This window comes from Nerophis lumbriciformis, linkage group LG26 (assembly GCF_033978685.3).
Source record: "Nerophis lumbriciformis linkage group LG26, RoL_Nlum_v2.1, whole genome shotgun sequence".
In the NCBI taxonomy this organism is placed as follows: domain Eukaryota; kingdom Metazoa; phylum Chordata; class Actinopteri; order Syngnathiformes; family Syngnathidae; genus Nerophis; species Nerophis lumbriciformis.
The window spans coordinates 10,134,846-10,155,000 of NC_084573.2; the positions used below are offsets into that span (position 1 = coordinate 10,134,846).

At 37.3% G+C, this 20,155-nt stretch overlaps 1 protein-coding gene across 1 annotated transcript in view; it reads left to right on the forward strand.

Annotated features, from left to right (window-relative positions):
• The window catches only part of sccpdhb (saccharopine dehydrogenase b), a 31,500-nt gene extending 24,660 nt beyond the window's left edge, over positions 1-6,840 (forward strand). The window contains exons 10-12 of the mRNA XM_061987412.2: positions 3,269-3,380; positions 5,860-5,941; positions 6,003-6,840. Coding sequence (XP_061843396.2) covers positions 3,269-3,380; positions 5,860-5,941; positions 6,003-6,099 — 291 coding nt within the window. The 3' untranslated portion in view covers positions 6,100-6,840. The remainder of the gene's footprint in view (positions 1-3,268; positions 3,381-5,859; positions 5,942-6,002) is intronic.
• Positions 6,841-20,155: the final 13,315 nt, after the last annotated feature.

Sequence of the window (20,155 nt, forward strand, 5' to 3'; positions counted from 1 at the left end):
CAGAAATGGCATCATTGAACTAGGGCTGGGCGATATGGCCTTTTTTAATATTGCGATATTTTAAGGCCATATTGTGATACAAGATATATATCTCAATATTTTGCCTTCGCCTTGAATGAACACTTGATGCATATAATCACAGCAGTATGATGATTCTATGTGTTTTGATTGATTGATTGAGACTTTTATTAGTAGGTTGCACAGTGAAGTACATATTCCGTACAATTGACCACTAAATGGTAACACCCCAATAAGTTTTTCAACTTGTTTAAGTCGGGGTCCACTTAAATTGATTCATGATACAGATATATACTATCAGATATATACTATCATCATAATACAGTCATCACACAAGATAATCACATTGAATTATTTACATTATTTATAATCCAGGGTGTGGAGGGGGGCGCCGGATGTAAGTGTCAAAAAGACAGCCAAAAGAGTTTGATATGAGAATAAATCTAAAGTTAAAATATAGGGTAGAAATGCATCCATTTGCAGGAAATGTAGTCTTGATTTTCAAAATTTTCTTTCAAGGCTTGCATGTCTACATTAAAACATTCTTCTTCATACTGCATTAATATATGCTACTTTTAAACTTTCATGCAGAGAAGGAAATCACAACTAAATAGATCACTAATTTTTTCAGACGGTGTTGATGTGGAAATTTTTGCCTCTGCATTTTGATGGTGTGGGCGTGTGGCACCGAATGGAGATAAGCGTCTCGACAGACGTCACAATATTTGAACAATGATGACGAAAACTGTTTTCTCTGTCGTGTCCGTGTGTCGAAAATTGTTATGCGCTTATTTTTTTATTTGATTTTGTGCGTGGCATAGATTTGCCGTGCGCAGAGGACGTTTGAGCAGGCGCGCACCTTAGCGGCTGCGCTAGCATCACAGCTAACGTTAGCCATGCTGCTACCTCTCTGCTCGGGGAGGACGTATATGTATGTGACGTATGACGTGACAGTATGTGACGTGTGTAAGAAGGTGCGCTTGCTGTCTGTGAGAGGGAGACACAGGAAAGAGTGAGAAGAGCCTGTCGTGTAATGCCAGCAGCTAAAAGCAACTGCGTGAGATTCCACAGACCTGTGGATGTGTTGAAGGTGTGCTGGAAAATGCGGAACGGAAATTACGGAACAGCAGAAAAGTGGAATGTATTATTTAAATAGGTGTGTTGGAAAACACGGACCAGAGTTTTTTTAAACTGGATCTGGATCGGCATTTTCCCATGCCTTGCCGATATGCATTTTTTGGCAAATATCGGCGGCCGATCCGATCCAAATATCGGATCGGGACATCCCTAACATGGATTGATATACACACATCTTCATTTGGAAAATTTGTACATGTGCATAAGTATATTTACCATCATTTAAGATGCTCTCATCAGTGGTCCAGCTGCTGCAATCAGCTCAGGTTGTTTCATCATCTCTCCAAAACGTTTCTGGATCCCCTCCTGCAGGACATCAATGATTACTCCAATTTGCAAGATGACTCCAACTTCTTCAGCTTGTCCTGCAACTGGCAAAGTGTTGGCAGTGGGAAGCCCATATGCAATGATGATTGCCCTTGGAGGATGTTCAGGGCGGCAGCACGGTGGAAGAGGGGTTAGTGCACCTGCCTCACAATACGAAGGTCCTGAGTAGTCTTGGGTTCAATCCCGGGCTCGGGATGTTTCTGTGTGGAGTTTGCATGTTCTCCCCGTGACTGCGTGGGTTCCCTCCGGGTACTCCGGCTTCCTCCCACCTCCAAAGACATGCACCTGGGGATAGGTTGATTGACAACTCTAAATTGGCCCTAGTGTGTGAATGTGAGTGTGAATGTTGTCTGTCTATCTGTGTTGGCCCTGCGATGAGGTGGCGACTTGTCCAGGGTGTACCCCGCCTTCCGCCCGATTGTAGCTGAGATAGGCTCCAGCGCCCCCCGCGACCCCAAAGGGAATAAGCGGTAGAAAATGGATGGATGGATGTTCAGGGCCATAGCAACAGGCTTCATTACAGCAGCGTACTCGGTCAAAAATGCCATTGCAGCTGTATTGAGCCTATTAAAGATGTAAAGATGAAAGTTAGCTCTTAGCTACTTCTGATACATCCATTTTCATTATGTGTGTTAAATGAACATACAAACACAACAAATCAACTACAATTATCACATATCCACGTAAAGAAAACTATATTATGTTGCATTATCCATCCATCCATTTTCTACCGCTTGTCCCTTTTGGGGTCGCAGGAGGTGCTGGAGCCTATCTCAGCTGCATTCGGGCGGAAGGCGGTGTACACCCTGGACAAGTCGCCACTTCATCGCAGGAAGTGTAGACATTATATTGATCTTAAAACAGGTGGATTCACCCACATTAATCAGCAATGCCCACATGTGTTCTATTACACTTTAAACTATGAGTTCTGGTAACTTACATCTTTATGCTTTGTGCTTTTTCCTCCTTGCTCCTTCTGAATGCGTTCCATTGCCTCAGCAAGAGTGGGTGCTGTGCAGTATATGACAGTATCATCAGCATAGAAATGGAAAGTTGAGTTCGGAATATTACTATTATTAATATCTACTAACATTACCGCAATGTGCTTTCTCAAATTTGACGTTGAGTTTATGTAAGCTGAAATGTCCACTTGTTTGGGGAGACACATATGACAACGCATTACAAAACTGTTTTTTTTTTTTTTTGGTTGTCTGAAGCGTGAACATCGATTTTATGTGAGGCCAGGGGTGTTTGAAGCGTCCGTTGTTGTCTCTGCCATTGTGTTGTGCTGATTTGCTGCTGTTGGTTGCCGCTGAAACTGTGTGCAGTTAATCATGTGACCGCCTGGCTCTGTTTGATTGGTGAAACGGAGTCAAACGTCACCAGTGACTGCATTTGATTGGTGAAACGGAGTCAAACGTCACCAGTGACTGCACTTGATTGGTGAAACGCAGGCATGCGATAGACCCTACTTTGAAGGTCTGTCTGACAAACCAAAACAAACAAAGCGTGCATTAACAGATCGATACAAATCAGTAGTGAGTAGTGAGCTGAATGTAGATAAATGGAGTGGAGTAAACGTAGCGTTTCTTCTCTATAAATATACTCAAGTAAAAGTATGTTGCATTAAAACTACCCTTAGAAGTACAATTTATCCCAAAAGTTACTGAAGTAGATGTAACGGAGTAAATGTAGTGCATTGCTACCCACCTCTGCCAATGTCATTATGTTTTCAACTTTTGAAGCTAGCTTTTTAGCTAAATTTCATCTCCATCTCACCTGACAGATTGAAGACACCTGCTTCAGCATCACATTTTTCGCCGAGGGATACTCCGTGGGTACGAATCCTTCACAGGGACCACCTAATGCCAAGATCTGCACGCAGGTGCTGGGAGCAGGTAGGCAGGAAACAAATCATGCAGGTTCAGTTTTTTGCACATGTACAAATATGGGAATTTAGCAGATATTGTACGAGGAGGCTGAAGCTCTTTTACCGATAAGGAGGGAAGGTTCTGTGGCGCACAAAGCATCCTCCTGCAGAGCCGCCGGAAAGATTTTACTTTCACTTTCGTTTAAACCGTACGGATGTATGATGGAAAATATTTAGTGGTTTTAAAACAGTCACTTCTTACCTACTTTGGGAAACCTTCAAACCGGTAAGCGACCCATTCTTGTCAGTATCGGCAGAAAAACCGATACTGATATGAACCCATACCTGAATTCCCAGTTCAGGGTGAAGAATCAGGGTTTCTCACAGCCTGTAACTGCAACCTGTGCTGTCATAATCGTCAAATTTGCATAATTGGCCATGACGCATTTGCTCAAAGTTAGTCATAAAAAAGCTAATTAGGTCATTAACATGTGATAAGCGCAAGAAAATATCAGATTCATCATGTATGGATGTAGATTAAGGTACATGCGCAACTGTTATTAATCACGATTCAGATATTATTCTGATTAAAATCACCACTAAAAAAACATAAAAAGCAAATACAAGAAATAATTCACATTCATCCTACCTATATAGATGATTAGAAGATTAAAGTATGTGCGCAAATAATTTACTGTGATTATTCGCAATGAATCCAAATTCAAATTTATTAATTTGATTAAAATCATCATGAAAAACAAGTACAAGAAAATATATTTCATAATGTATAAATGCAGATTTAAAAATTTGTGATTAATCACAATCCAAATTTAAATGTAATTCATCTGATTTAAAGCATTACTACATAAACATGTAAAGCAAATACAAGAACATATGACATTCATCATATATAAATGCAGATTTGAAGATTAAAGTGCGTGCACAAATAACTTTCTGTGATTAATCGTGATTAATCCAACATCAAATGTTATTAATCTGATAAAAATCATCACTTAAAAAAGTAGAAAAAACAAATAAAATATATTTCATCATGTATAAATGCAGATTTGAAAATTAAAGTATTTGTGATTAATCACAATTAATCCAAATTTAAATGTAATTCATCTGATTTAAATCATTACTTAAAAAACAAACAAACACAAGAACATATCACATTTGTCATGTATAAATGCAGATTTGAAGATTAAAGTGCGTGCACAAATAACTTACTGTGATTAATCGTGATTAATCAAAATAAAATGTAATTAATCTGATTAAAATCATCACCTAATAAAACTAGAAAAAAACTAATACAATAAAATATTTCATCATGCATAAATGCAAATTTGAAAATGTAAGTATGTGTGATTAATCACAATTAATCCAAATTTAAATGTATTTCTGATTTAAATCATTACTAAATGAACATGTAAAGCAAATACAAGGAAATATGGCATTTCATCATATATAAATGCAGATTTGAAAATTAAAGTATGTGTGATTAATCACAATTAATCCAAATTGTATTCATTTCATTTCAAACATTACTAAAAAAACATGAAAAGCAAATAAGAAAATATGACTATCATAAATGCAGATTTGAAGATTAGTGTGTGCAAAAAATTTACCGTGATTAATCCAAAATCAAATAATCTGATTAAAACATGACTAAAAACATTAAAAGTAAATACAAGAAAATATGACAGTCATCATATATAAATGCAGATTTGAAGATTAAAGTGTGTGCAAAAAGTTTACTGTGATTAATTGTGATAAATCCAAAATCAAATGTTATTAATCTGATTAAAACATCACTAAAAAACATTGAAAAGCAAATAAGAGAAAAAATGACAAACATAAATGCAGATTTGAAAATTAAACTGTGCGCAAATAATTTCCTGTAATTAAGCGCGATTAATCCAAAATCAAATATTATTAATCTGATTTACAATCATTACTTTAAACACAAAGCAAATATAAGAACATATCACATTCATCATGTAGAAATGGAGAATTGAAGATTAAAGTGTGCGCGCAAATAACTTACTGTGATTAATCAAATCCAAATATTAATCTGATTAAAACCCCTAAAAAAAGATGATAAATATGTTAACTATAAAAAAAAACATCTTCCTCTTGTGGTTTAGTGTCACACGAGTGTATTGAATGGGGGAGGAGCCTACAGCTGCACCCGCTGCTCGTTAAGAGCGACACATCTTCTCATGTCAGAGTCGACAAAAGTCGACACTAGATTTGCCGCCGGTGGTTCTATTGATCTAGTGTAGTATCTCTCACTACTTGCTAAATACTCGCTAAGTTGGCAACACTCATGATCCAGGTGTGTTACCATGGCAACCTGCAGTAAATGCATGTACCGTACTTTATCTTTCTTTTTTTTTTTTCATATAATTTTGATGAATATTTTTTAATGAATAAAATAAAAAGGTATATTATTAATTAAGCACGTGAAGTTATGGTGGTTTCAGAAGTTTGTTTTGTGTTTGCAGAGCCCGGTTACGTTGCCACGGCGATAGCCGTGGTGCAAGCAGCCGTGACTCTGCTGAGAGAAAGACACTCTCTCCCCAGGAGGTGAACTTCCACACGTCTTCTCCTCCCTCTTTCCTCTCCTCACCTTCTCTCCTTGGGACAGGGGCGGCGTCTACACGCCAGGAGGCGCCTTTTACAAGACCTCTCTCATCCGTCGCCTCGGTGACCACGGCTTCAAGTTCTCTGTGGCAAAGGACTAAACTCCCTGCATGTCTGTCATGGTAGGTACAGTACGTACAGTAGCTAGTAATCACAGCTCAACTTCTGCACTTAATATCACATTATTTTTCATTTGAAAAGAATGTAGTGACTGAAATAGAGATTTGATGGTCAAACATTGTACAGTGGCATTATTTTGGTTGACTGAAGATATTACAACAAATAATTGTCTTTACACTGCAATATAGTGATTAAAGTTGCTTGATCATATGTTTCCAATTGCAACAAAGTAGGCAGAAGACTGCAGTTTTCTAATTGTATTTATTATTGGTACTATTATTTATTATTAATGATATATTATTTATATTTTATTAAAATAAACTTAAAAGCTCCTGAATTGAGTCCAGTAGAAATACTTTAAGGATTCACTGTGTGTTAAGTTCCACTCTTCTACTCCAAAAAGGACCCACGGACAACTCATGAGTTCCAATTGATCAACTTTTTATTTTCCAACTTGAAGCATTGTTGGTTTCATTTTAGTTGATCTTCAATTAATCATCAGGTTGTAAAACCTTCAAAACAGAGATGCTAACAATGTAATTAAACAGGTATTATCAAACAATGTTTTACAAATGCTTTTAAACCTCTGAATGTTTTAAACTTTCTACTTTTAAATAATGATTTAAACAAACACATTGCTTGTCAAAATAAGTATAGACATTTTATATTAAATGCATGTACCGGTAAATGAACTAGCAAATTAATTAACCATTTTAAATGAATTAAAGAATTAACTTAAATCAATAAATAAATAAATAAATGGGTTATACTTGTATAGTGCTTTTATACCTTCAAGGTACTCAAAGCGCTTTGACAGTATTTCCACATTTACCCATTCACACACTGATGGCGGGAGCTGCCATGCAAGGCGCTAACCAGCAGCCATCAGGAGAAAGGGGTAAAGTGTCTTGCCCAACGACACAATGGACGTGACTAGGATGGTAGAAGGTGGGGATTGAACCCCAGTAACCAGCAACCCTCCGATTGCTGGCACGGCCACTCTACCAACTTCGCCACGCCGTCCCGTGGAACAAGCAGGTTAAATGAACTGAACTAAATCCATTCAACAATTAGAGTAATTAAAGGGAATAAAGAAACTGCAAGAAAGGCTACAAGCTTGTTGATCGTCTCCTTTCTCGAAGTCTTTTAAACTTGTAACATTCTAAATTCAAGCTTAACTTTTAGCAAGAGTTAAACAAACATGAATTCATCCTTTAATTTTGCATTAATCTTTTGTACTTTTACCTTTACACCCTTTTAACTTTAACCACTTGCCATTTTAACTTAAGCTTAACCCATTTACGTTTAAACTTTAAACAACTTGCTTTTAAGTGGTCAAACACTGTATGCAGTCAATTAGTGATGGGTCCGGCAACACCGATGCATCGGCGCATGCGTCGAGTTCATAGAGCGAAACCCTGTGTCGGTGCGCGTATCGCTTTTAGAAAGTCACGTGACCGATGATGAGCTGTTTTGGTCACGTGACCGATACGCGAACTGTGTCGCACTGACGCCTCCTCTGTGCCCTGTGAGCAGGTCTTTTCTACAGCCGGAGAAATAATAACTAAGAAGAGAAAGCGTCTAAAATTGAATACGTTGGAAAAACTGTTTTTTTTTTTATAATAAAAATGTGTAAAAAATAAATAAAAAATAATTTCCAGGTCCACAAGCATCCTCATTCACAACACGTTCTCTTAGATTTCCATGTTATGATCCATGTTCACATTATTTATTGACTGTATCTAAAAAAGACAAAAAATATATTTTTATTTAAATGAAGTTATGAAATAATCCTAAATGAAATACAATGACTTGGTTTATATTATTGTATATACTAGGTCAGTGGTTCTCAACCTTTTTTCAGCAATGTACCCTCTGTGAATTTTTTTTAAATTCAAGTACCCCCTAATCAGAGCAAAGCATTTTTGGTTGAAAAAAAAAAAGATAAAGAAGTAAAATACAGCACTATGTCATCAGTTTCTGATTTATTAAATTGTATAACAGTGCAAAATATTGCTCATTTGTAGTGGTCTTTCTTGAACTATTTGGAAAAAAAGATATAAAAATAACTAAAAACTTGTTGAAAAATAAACAAGTGATTCAATTATAAATAAAGATTTCTACACATAGAAGTAATCATCAACTTAAAGTGCCCTCTTTGGGGATTGTATTAGAGCTCCATCTAGATTCATGAACTTAATTCTAAACATTTCTTCACAAAAAAAAAAATCTTTAACATCTATATTTATGGAACATGTCCACAAACAATCTAGCTGTCAACACTGAATATTGCATTGTTGCATTTCTTTTCACAGTTCTTTTTGACAGACATTTTAGTGACAAACCTGAGCTTGTGCTTCACTGAGTTTATGAACTTACATTCATATTTTGTTTAAGTATTATTCAATAAATATATTTATAAATGATTTTTGAATTGTTGCTATTTTTAGAATATTTTAAGTACCCCCAGGGGTACTTGAAGGTCGGTCCATAGGTTGCCTGTAGGGATTTTTAATGTCCAGCAGATGTCAGTATTTAGTGACACAGTATCAATACAGTTTTGCAATGTGTTGAAACGCCTCATGACGCCTCATCAACCCATCACTAGTTCAAACAAACAAATGAAGATAGTTGAGTAAGCAAAGTAAGAAGCTTGCAGGTACAAGTTAAGCATATCTAAGTAAGTATTTCGATCGCCATCAAACGAACAAGCATATTCACCGACCATTGGTGTGCTTGGAGAAACTTGTAGAGTAGATATTGGGGTTGTGGCTGCTTGCTGTTCTTCCTTGCATGCAGCTTGTTTGGTGAATGAGTCTGACCGAACCTCCATTCCTTTTCAGGTGCCTTCAATCAGTAATCTGGCGGCCATTTTCCCTTGGCATTCTGGTAATTGTAGTTCTCAATGGTTTTGACTATGTAGTTTTCCACCGTGTAGGGCATGGGTGTCAAACTCTGGCCCGCGGGCCAAATATGGCCCGCCGTGTAATTTCATTTGGCCCTTGAGGCAATATCAAATTAACATTAGAGCTGGCCCGTCGGTATTATACAGCGGCAGTGCCGCTGTAACACCGCATTCACTGCTAATACTCATACTTGCCAACAGGGGCGTCACTAGCTTTTAAGGACAGGGGGGGCTTAGCCCCCAGGAGATGCACAGGATGCGAGCAAACGTAGCGCACAAGCACAAAACTTCACAAACGGCTAACAAAGACTTAGAAATTATTCATTGTTATTATTATTATTTCAGTCGGTTTATTTTCAATCTGTGTTCAGTACAACAACACACATGGGTTTGCACAGTGACATTTTGTTTACAGCATCAACAAGAAACAATTACTTGCATGATCCTTCAAGATACACTGAAACACAATGAAAGTCATGGCATTAGCCTCTATGTTATTCATTCACAACATAGAGGATAATGCCACGACTTTCGCTCACAATACAATAATTGTTTGTTCCCAAATATTTTGAAGTTGCACAGATTACATTTTGGGCACATATGTGACTAAACTGGTTGTAAATTCAAGCCCTGAAATATTACTTAATTACTTGAATTAAAGTAATATCTGGATCGGGATGATTTGGCTTATATATAATATATTTATATATATATATATATATATATATATATATATATATATATATATATATATATATATATATATATATATATATATATATATATATTATGGTAAGCCGTTAAGGAAATTAAATATATATGGAAGTTTGAATAGAAATGAGAAACGTTTATATATACTGTAAATAAGAAAGACTTAGAGTCCGTCCGCTGATCTGAAAAAGAGCCAAAGCTGTCAAAGAGCTGAGGGACCATCTTCAAAGTGCAATGCTGAAACAAATAATGCAAACAATAAAATGTAACTTCCAGGGTTTGAGATTAATGTAGTCCCGTCGTACCGTCGTCGGTAAAAAAAAATGCACGGGACGAAATGAAATGCTCCCCGGGACGATGGCTTTTAACCATTTTTATTCTTTTTCTTTTTATGTATTTATTCATTTTACATTTTATATTAAATGTCTTGGTTTTTCCTCCCTCTGAAAATCCTATGAGATGTTTAACAAGCCATCCTATAATAATACAACAGCTATTAATGTAATAATACAATACAACAAATATATTTAATGATGCTTTTTCCATTATTTTAACAATAGGCTAATGTATATTACTTTATATAGATTCTTCAAGAAACACAAAACTTCATAAAAACTACATTATTTACAATTGCAGACACAAGGTTTCGTGCAGCTTCACTCATTGTAAAGGAAGACGGAAGTCCACGTAGGAGAAAAATGACTACAATGATGGTGTATTTAGAGCGGGAACATTTATGTCATCTTACTTACTAAATCAGTCACAGTAACAAACTACTATAAATGTTATGTTATCACTGCAACTTAACTGCAAACCTGAACACTGAAGTGAAGCACCACCCACGTCGAGAATGATGCACTCAGCAGATGTTTGCTGCAGGGATGTCACCTCTTCTCACGGCAAAAAATAGTTGGTTCTATGTTTTTGTATTGCCTCAATCGTAGGTTACTAGTTTACTAGTTCACCATTACTTTAGTGAAGAAAACCCAGGATAGAACAGTGGTTAAGACAGCTATCTCTGAGTCTGTAGTACTGAGTTCAAATCCTTGACTTTTAAAGTTGAGGAATTTGTTTTACCTCTATCATATATCACTGATTGCATTTGTAAATAAACAAAAATCATGAATCAACAAGATTCTGTATAGTTTAATAGTCAACACTGTGGGCTCTCCAGAATCCCAACTCAGCAAGACCTATGATAACTTTGTGGTTAAGACTGCTGCATCTCAGTTATTAGTGGTGGCTTCAAATCTCTTACTTTGAAAGTTTAGTTGTTTTGTTTTACCTCTAGAATAGTTCACTGATTGCATTTGTATATGAACAAAAATGAAGCTATACCAAGACTCTGCATAGCATGGTGGCTAAGACTGCTACCTCTCAAGTCAGTTGTATGAGGTTCAAATCCATGACTAGGAAAATGTATGTTTTTGTTTCATTTCTATCATAGTCCACTGATTGCATTTGTATATGAGCAAAAATGAAGTTATACCAAGAACCTGCATAGCATGGTGGCTAAGACTGCTACCTCTCAGTCAGTTGTATGAGGTTCAAATCCATGACTAGGAAAATGTATGTTTTTGTTTAATTTCTATCATAGTCCACTGATTGCATTTGTATATGAGCGAAAATCAGGTTATGATGGGACCCAGAATAGCTCAATGGTCAACACTGTGGTCTCCCAATACAGGGGTACTTGGTTCAAACCCCAGACAAGTAATCATTAATTTGGCTGAATGTCGTCAAAACGACATAAATTGAGTAATGTTATGTGCTCGTTGCTTAAATAAAATAAAGTTAAAAAATGAAGTCAATGCTAAAGATAATAATAATTGTCAGATAGTCAATGAATACACCTCAGGGGTTACCTGTGTGTGTGTGTGTGTGAGAGAGAGAGTGTGTGTGTGTATGAGTATGTGCGAGTGAGCGTGTGAGTGTAATTCCTGAGGTGGGGGGACTAGGAGTAAAACATAATAATAGAGAGCGTTGACCAATGAGCTCTCCTGGGTACGATTAAAAAAAAAGTTAATTGGAACAGTTAAAAAAATAATTAAATAAGTTAATTATTATGTTTTCATTACACATGGAGGTGAAATATATCATCCAACACTTCCAATCAAAGCTTCAGAAGATACAAGTCAATTTACTGGATTTGAACCCAGCACCCTTTATTCCAAGTCAACAGCCTTACCCACTGTGCTATGCCGGGTCTTGAGAAGTCTTGTATCCGGCTTGTATAGAAAGCTAATCAGAGACTTTTTGCTGGGTAAACTTCACTATAAACCAGTGGAATAAAATACTGTCAACCCGACTGGTATTGAACCCAGGACTGTTTAATCATTTTCAAGAGTCTTAACCACTGGGCCATCCTGGCACTGGTAAGCCGTTCTTTCCGGCTCATATACAAAGCTAATCAGAGACCTAAGGTGGAACAAAATACTAGCAACTTACCTGGGATTGAAACCAGCACCATTCATTCCAAGTCAACAGTCTTACCCACTGTGCTATTCTGGGCCTTGTAAAAAACCTCTATCCGGCTTGTATAGAAATCTAATCAGAGACTCTTTGCTGGGTAAAATACACAAGAGGTGGACCAAAATACTGTCAACCAGACAGGTATCGAACTCAGGACTGTTTATTGCATGTCAAGAATCTTAACCACTGGGCCATCCTGGGTCTTGTGAAGATGTTTTTCTGGCTCATTAAGAAAGGTAATCAGAGACTCGTTGCTGGGTAAACTATACTATAAACCAGTGGAATAAAATACTGTCAACCCGACTGATATTGAACCCAGGAATGTTTAATCCTAATCAAGAGTCTTAAACACTGGGCCATCCTGGCACTGGTAAGCTTCTTTTTCCGGCTCATATAAAAAGCTAGTCAAAGACTTAAGGTGGAACAAAATACTAGCAACTTACCTGGGATTGAACACAGCACCCTTCATTCCAATTCAACAGTCTTACCCACTGTGCTATCCTGGATCTTTTGAAATCCTGTATCCGGCTTGTATAGAAATCTAATCAGGGACTCTTTGCTGGGTAAAATACACAAGAGGTGGACCAAAATACTGTCAACCAGACAGGTATCGAACTCAGGACTGTTTATTGCATGTCAAGAATCTTAACCACTGGGCCATCCTGGGTCTTGTGAAGAAGTTTTTCTGACTCATATAGAAAGGTAATCAGGGACTTGTTGCTGGGTAAACTACACCATAAAATAGTGGAATAAAATGCTGTCAAACCGTCTTGTATTGAACCCAGGACTGTTTAATCCTAATCAAAAGTCTTAACCACTGGGCCATCCTGGCACTGGTAAGCCATTTTTTCCGGCTCATATAAAAAGCTAATCAGAGACCTAAAGTGGAACAAAATACTAGCTACTTACCTGGGATTGAATCCAACACCATTCATGCCAAGTCAACAGTCTTACCCACTGTGCTATTCTGGGCCTTGTAAAATCCTCTATCCGGCTTTTATAGAAAGCTAATCAGGGACTCTTTGCTGGGTAAAATACAAAAGAGGTGGACCAAAATACTGTCAACCAGACAGGTATTGAACTCAGGACTGTTTATTGCATGTCAAGAATCTTAACCACTGGGCCATCCTGGGTCTTGTGAGGATGTTTTTCTGGCTCATTAAGAAAGGTAATCAGGGACTCGTTGCTGGGTAAACTACACTATAAAATAGTGGAATAAAATGCTGTCAACCCGACTGATATTGAACCCAGGACTGTTTAATCCTAATCAAGAGTCTTAAACACTGGGCCATCTTGGCACTGGTAAGCTACTTTTTCCGGCTCATATAAAAATCAGGGACTCTTTGCTGATTTTCCGGCTCATATAAAAAGCTAATCAAAGACTTGGAACAAAATACTAGCAACTTACCTGGGATTGAACCCAGCACCTTTCATTCCAAGGGAACAGTCTTACCCACTGTGCTATTCTGGGACTTGTAAAAACCTCTATCCGGCTTGTATAGAAAGCTAATCAGGGACTCTTTGCTGGGTAAAATACACAAGAGGTGGACCAAAATACTCCCAACCAGACAGGTATAGAACTCAGGACTGTTTATTGCATGTCAAGAATCTTAACTACTGGGCCATCCTGGGTCTTGTGAAGATGTTTTTCTGACTCATATAGAAAGGTAATCAGGGACTTGTTGCTGGGTAAACTACACTATAAAATAGTGGAATAAAATGCTGTCAAACCGTCTGGTATTGAACCCAGGACTGTTTAATCCTAATCAAGAGTCTTAACCACTGGGCCATCCTGGCACTGGCACGCCATTCTTTCCGGCTCATATAAAAAGCTAATCAGAGACCTAAGGTGGAACAAAATACTAGCAACTTACCTGGGATTGAAACCAGCACCATTCATTCCAAGTCAACAGTCTTACCCACTGTGCTATTCTGGGCCTTGTAAACGTCTTCTATCCGGCTTGTATAGAAAGCTAACCAGGGACTCTTTGCTGGGTAAAATACACAAGAGGTGGACCAAAATACTGTCAACCAGACAGGTATCAAACTCAAGACTGTTTATTGCATGTCAAGAATCTTAACCACTGGGCCATCCTGGGTCTTGTGAAGATGTTTTTCTGCCTCATATAGAAAGGTAATCAGGGACATGTTGCTGGGCAAACTACACTATAAAATAGTGGAATAAAATACTGTCAAAACGTCTGGTATAGAACCCAGGACTGTTTAATCCTAATTAACAGTCTTAACCACTGGGCCATCCTGGCACCACGTACATCGAGAATGACGTGTTCAGCAGATGTTTGCTGCAGGGATGTCACCTCTTCTCCCGGTGAAAAATAGCTGGTTCTATGTTTTTGTATCACCTCAATCGTAGGTTACTAGTTTACTAGTTCACCATTACATCAGTGAAGAAAACCCAGGATAGAACAGTGGTTAAGACTGCTGCCTCTGAGTCCCTAGTACTGAGTTCAAATCCTTGACTTTTAAAGTTGAGGAATTTGTTTTACCTCTATCATATATCACTGATTGCATTTGTAAATAAACAAAAATCATGAATCAACAAGATTCTGGATAGTTTAATAGTCAACACTGTGGGCTCCCCAGAATCCCAACTCAGCAAGACCCATGATAGCATAGTGGTTAAGACTGCTGCATCTCAGTTAGTAGAGGTGGGTTCAAATCTTTTACTTTGAAAGTTTAGTTGTTTTGTCTTACTCCCAGAATAGTTCACTGATTGCATTTGTATATGAAGAAAAATGAAGTTTTACCAAGACCCTGCATAGCATGGTGGCTAAGACTGCTACCTCTCAGTCAGTCGTATGAGGTTCAAATCCATGACTAGGAAAATGTATGTTTTTGTTTCATTTCTATCATAGTCCACTGATTGCATTTGTATATGAGCGAAAATCAGGTTATGATGGGACCCAGAATAGCTCTATGGTCAACACTGTGGGCTCCCAATACAGGGGTACTTGGTTCAAACCCCAGACAAGTAATCATTAATTTGGCTGAATGTCGTCAAAACGACATAAATTGAGTAATGTTATGTGCTCGTTGCTTGAATAAAATAAAGTTAAAAAATGAAGTCAATGCTAAGGTGGAACAAAATACTAGCAATTTACCTGGGATTGAAACCAGCACCATTCATTCCAAGTCAACAGTCTTACCCACTGTGCTATTCTGGGCCTTGTAAAAGTCTTCTATCCGGCTTGTATAGAAATCTAATCAGGGACTCTTTGCTGGGTAAAATACACAAGAGGTGGACCAAAATACTGTCAACCAGACAGGTATCGAACTCAGGACTGTTTATTGCATGTTTAGAATCTTAACCACTGGGCCATCCTGGGTCTTGTAAGATGTTTTTCTGGCTCATATAGAAAGGTAATCAGGGACTCGTTGCTGGGTAAACTACACTATAAAATAGTGGAATAAAATGCTGTCAAACCGTCTGGTATTGAACCCAGGACTGTTTAATCCTAATCAAGAGCTTTACCACTGGGACATCCTGGCACTGGTTAGCCTTTCTTTCCGGCTCATATAAAAAGCTAATCAGAGACCTAAGGTGGAACAAAACACTAGCAACCTACCTGGGATTGAACCCAGCACCCTTCATTCCAAGTCAACAGTCTTACCCACTGTGCTATCCTGGATCTTTTGAAATACTGTATCCGGCTTGTATAGAAATCTAATCAGGGACTCTTTGCTGGGTAAAATACACAAGAGGCGGACCAATATACTGTCAACCAGACAGGTATCGAACTCAGGACTGTTTATTGCATGTCAAGAATCTTAACCATTGGGCTATCCTGGGTCTTGTGAACATGTTTTTCTGGCTCATATAGAAAGGTAATCAGGGACTTGTTGCTGGGTAAACTACACTATAAAATAGTGGAATAAAATACTGTCAAACCGTCTGGTATTGAACCCAGGACTGTTTAATCCTAATCAAGGGTCTTAACCACCGGGCCATCCTGGCACTGGTATATCATTCTTTCCGGCTCATATAAAAAGCTAATTGGAGACTTATGGTGGAACAAAATGCTACCAACATACAGGGACATCACTAGCTTTTAAGGACAGGGGGGGCTTAGCCCCCAGGAGATGCACAGGATGCGAGCAAACGTAGCGCACGAGCACAAAACTTCACAAACGGCTAACAAAGACTTAGAAATTATTCATTGTTATTATTATTATTTCAGTCGGTTTATTTTCAATCTGTGTTCAGTACAACAACAAACATGGGTTTTCACAGTGACATTTTGTTTACAGCATCAACAAGAAACAATTACTTGCATGATCCTTCAAGATGCACTAAAACACAATGAAAGTCATGGCATTAGCCTCTATGTTATTACTTCACAACATAGAGGATAATGCCACGACTTTCGCTCACAATACAATAATTGTTTGTTCCCAAATATTTTGAAGTTGCACAGATTACATTTTGGGCACATATGTGACTAAACTGGTTGTAAATTCAAGCCCTGGAAATATTACTTAATTACTTGAATTAAAGTAATATCTGGATCGGGATAATTTGGCTTATATATAATATATTTATATATATATATATATATATTATGGCAAGCCGTTAAGGAAATTAAATATATATGGAAGTCTGAATAGAAATGAGAAACGTTTATATATACTGTAAATAAGAAAGACTTAGAGTCCTTCTGCTGATCTGAAAAAGAGCCAAAGTTGTCAAAGAGCTGAGGGACCATCTTCAAATTTCAATGCTGAAACAAATAATGCAAACAATAAAATGTAACTTCCAGGGCTTGAGATTTACATAGCCCCGTCGTCTCGGGGCCGGTAAAAAAAAAAGAACGGGACAAAATTAAATGCTCTCCGGGACGATGGCTTTTAACCATTTTAAAAAAAATTTTATTTATTCATTTTACATTTTATATTAAATGTCTTGGTTTTTCCTCCCTCTGAAAATCCTATGAAATGTTTAACAAGCCATCCTATAACAATACAACAGCTATTAATGTAACAATACAATAAAACAAATATATTTAATGATGTTTCTTTCATTATTTTAACAATAGGCTAATGTATATTACTTTATATGGATTCTACAAAAAACACAAAACTTAAAAACTACATTATTTACAATTGCAGACACAAGGTTTCGTGCAGCTTCACTCATTGTAAAGGAAGACGGAAGTCCACGCAGGAGAAAAATGACTACAAAGATGGTGTCTGGGTTTTTCTTATATATATCTATAAATACATATTAAGTCTTTCATTCATACACATACATATACATATATACATATATATATATATATATATATATATATATATGTATATATTCACTGCAATAAGGTAACATCACCAGAATGATTGACAATTAGGAGGACCAATAGTCAACATGATCCACCCAGAAATAAAACAAATGGCTTATCGATAAGCCATTAAAAAAAAAAAAAGTTTTAATATTTATATGTATCATTATTCTCCTGCTCACCTTTCCAGTAGAGGCCTCTCCCCTCTCACTTTATGTGCTCCTCTGCCCTGACTCTTACAGGTCAATAGGGGTTGTGGAGTGATTATTATTATTATCTACTGATGATAGTCATACGTGAATGAGCTCAGCTCCTGTTCTCCTCCATGTGTAAAGTGAGAAACACAGCTGATGCTCCAGAAGGAAGTAACCCCAAAGATAGCAAATGGTAAAAAAGAGTGCACATTTAACTTTATAAATAACCAGGACCTTCATGATGCATTTCAGGCTAACTAGCTAACTAAGTAGCAGCATTGTTTTAGAGTGGGAATGTAACTTTTTGTCAAACACAGACCTGGTGTAAAGTGGAGCTAATACATTTTAATACAAGCAGTGATGAATACTTACTTTCTTGAAAAAGTTTCTTATGTCCATTTTGCATCCGTTCACGTTCTTGTTCTGCAGTGCTGTGTGCTAATGTGCTTCGTACACCTGCAGGACCGCAAGAAAGGTCGCAGAGAAAATGCGGACTGGATTTTGAGTGATGTCGGCATTTTCTATATGAACAAGTGGAATGGATTGGATACTGACGCACTAAAGGGGCTCTCTACCTTACGCTATGAAGTGAGGGGAAACTGAGTGAATAATGACAGGTTATATGATTATTTATTTAAACTCATATTCGGGCCACTTTATAATGAATATGTCGGCATGTATTTGTAACATATATATATATATATATATATATCTTAATAAGGTTATCCAAAAAATAGTGCTCGATACCGTAGTAGAGCGCAATATATGTATGTGTGGGAAAAAAATCACAAGACTATTTCATCTCTACAGGCCTGTTTCATGAGGGGGGGTACCCTCAATCATCAGGAGATTTTTTTTAAAATCTCCTGATGATTGAGGGTACCCCCCCTCATGAAACAGGCCTGTAGAGATGAAATAGTCTTGTGATTTTTTTCCCACACATACATATATATATATATATATATATATATATATATATATATATATATATATATATATATATATATATATATATATATATATATATATATATATATATATATGTAACACCAAATTATTTAGGGGTCTTCAGAATAGGCCTAGCAACGCCAATGCTTGCCAACCCCCCCGATTTTCAGTGCCCCTTTCGGCAACCATTCTCCCGAATTTCTCCCGATTTCCACCCGGACAAGAATATTGGGGGCGTGCCTTAAAGGCTGCCTTTAGCGTCCTCTACAACCTGTCGTCACGTCTTCTTTTCCTCCATACAAACAGCGTGCCGGCCCCCATCACATGATATATGCGGCTTCTACACACACATAAGTGAATGCAAGCATACTTGATCAACAGCCATACAGTTCACACTGAGGGTGGCCGCATAAAAAACTTTAACATTGTTACAAATATGCGCCACACTGTGAACCCACACCAAACAAGAATGACAAACACATTTCGGGAGAACATCCGCACCATAACACAACATAAACACAACAGCAAAAATACCCAGAACCCTTTGCAGCACTAACTCTTCCAGGAAGCTACAATATACACCCCCCGCTACCACCAAACCCCGCACCCCCAACCCCGCCCACCTGAGCCCCGACATTAATGTACTAGCATCCAAGAAAAGATGGCAGGTATCTGGCTTGGGCACATCAGATTAGATCAGTGTGTTGCAAACTGAGCAGTAAAAAGTCCTGAATGGTTGATTTATTCATTGTTATTTTATTTTCAAATGTATTAGCCTGTGGAAAAAGTTAATGTTGCTATTTACCTCAGAAGGCTGCAAATAGAAAAGAGGCATTCAATTTTTTATTTAAATTTTATTTAATATACCATTGATGTCTGTGATGAGGTGGCGACTTGTCCAGGGTGTACCCCGCCTACCGCCCGAATGCAGTTGAGATAGGCTCCAGCGACCCCAAAAGGGACAAGCGGTAGAAAATGGATGGATGGATACCATTGATGTTTTTTCGTTTGTTTTTTTAAAGTTGATTTTGCACTATTAAGTTTCATAAGCGTTGCTTGTTCCATATTCAGTGTTAAAGCAAATCAGGGTAGCCAACTGAGCAATAATTAACGTTTTATTCATGCACTTTCTCTTGCTACTTCAAGGCTTGAATGTTTGATTCATTCATCATTGTTATTTTATTTTCAAATTTATTATTAGCCTGTGGAAAAAGTTTATTTTGATATTTACCTCAGAAGGCTGCAAATAGAAAAGAGGCATTCAATTTTTATTTAAATTTTATTTGATATGCCATTGATATTTTTTAATTATTATTATTATTATTATTATTATTATTATTTGAAACTCGATTTTGCATGGCACTATAAAGTCATATAAGCCTTGCTTGTTCAATATTTAATACAAAACTTGTTTGGGTCCCTATTAAAAGGTTAATTTGTTCAACCTTGGCCCGCGGCTTTGTTCAGTTTTAAATTTTGGCCCACTCTGTATTTGAGTTAGACACCCCTGGTG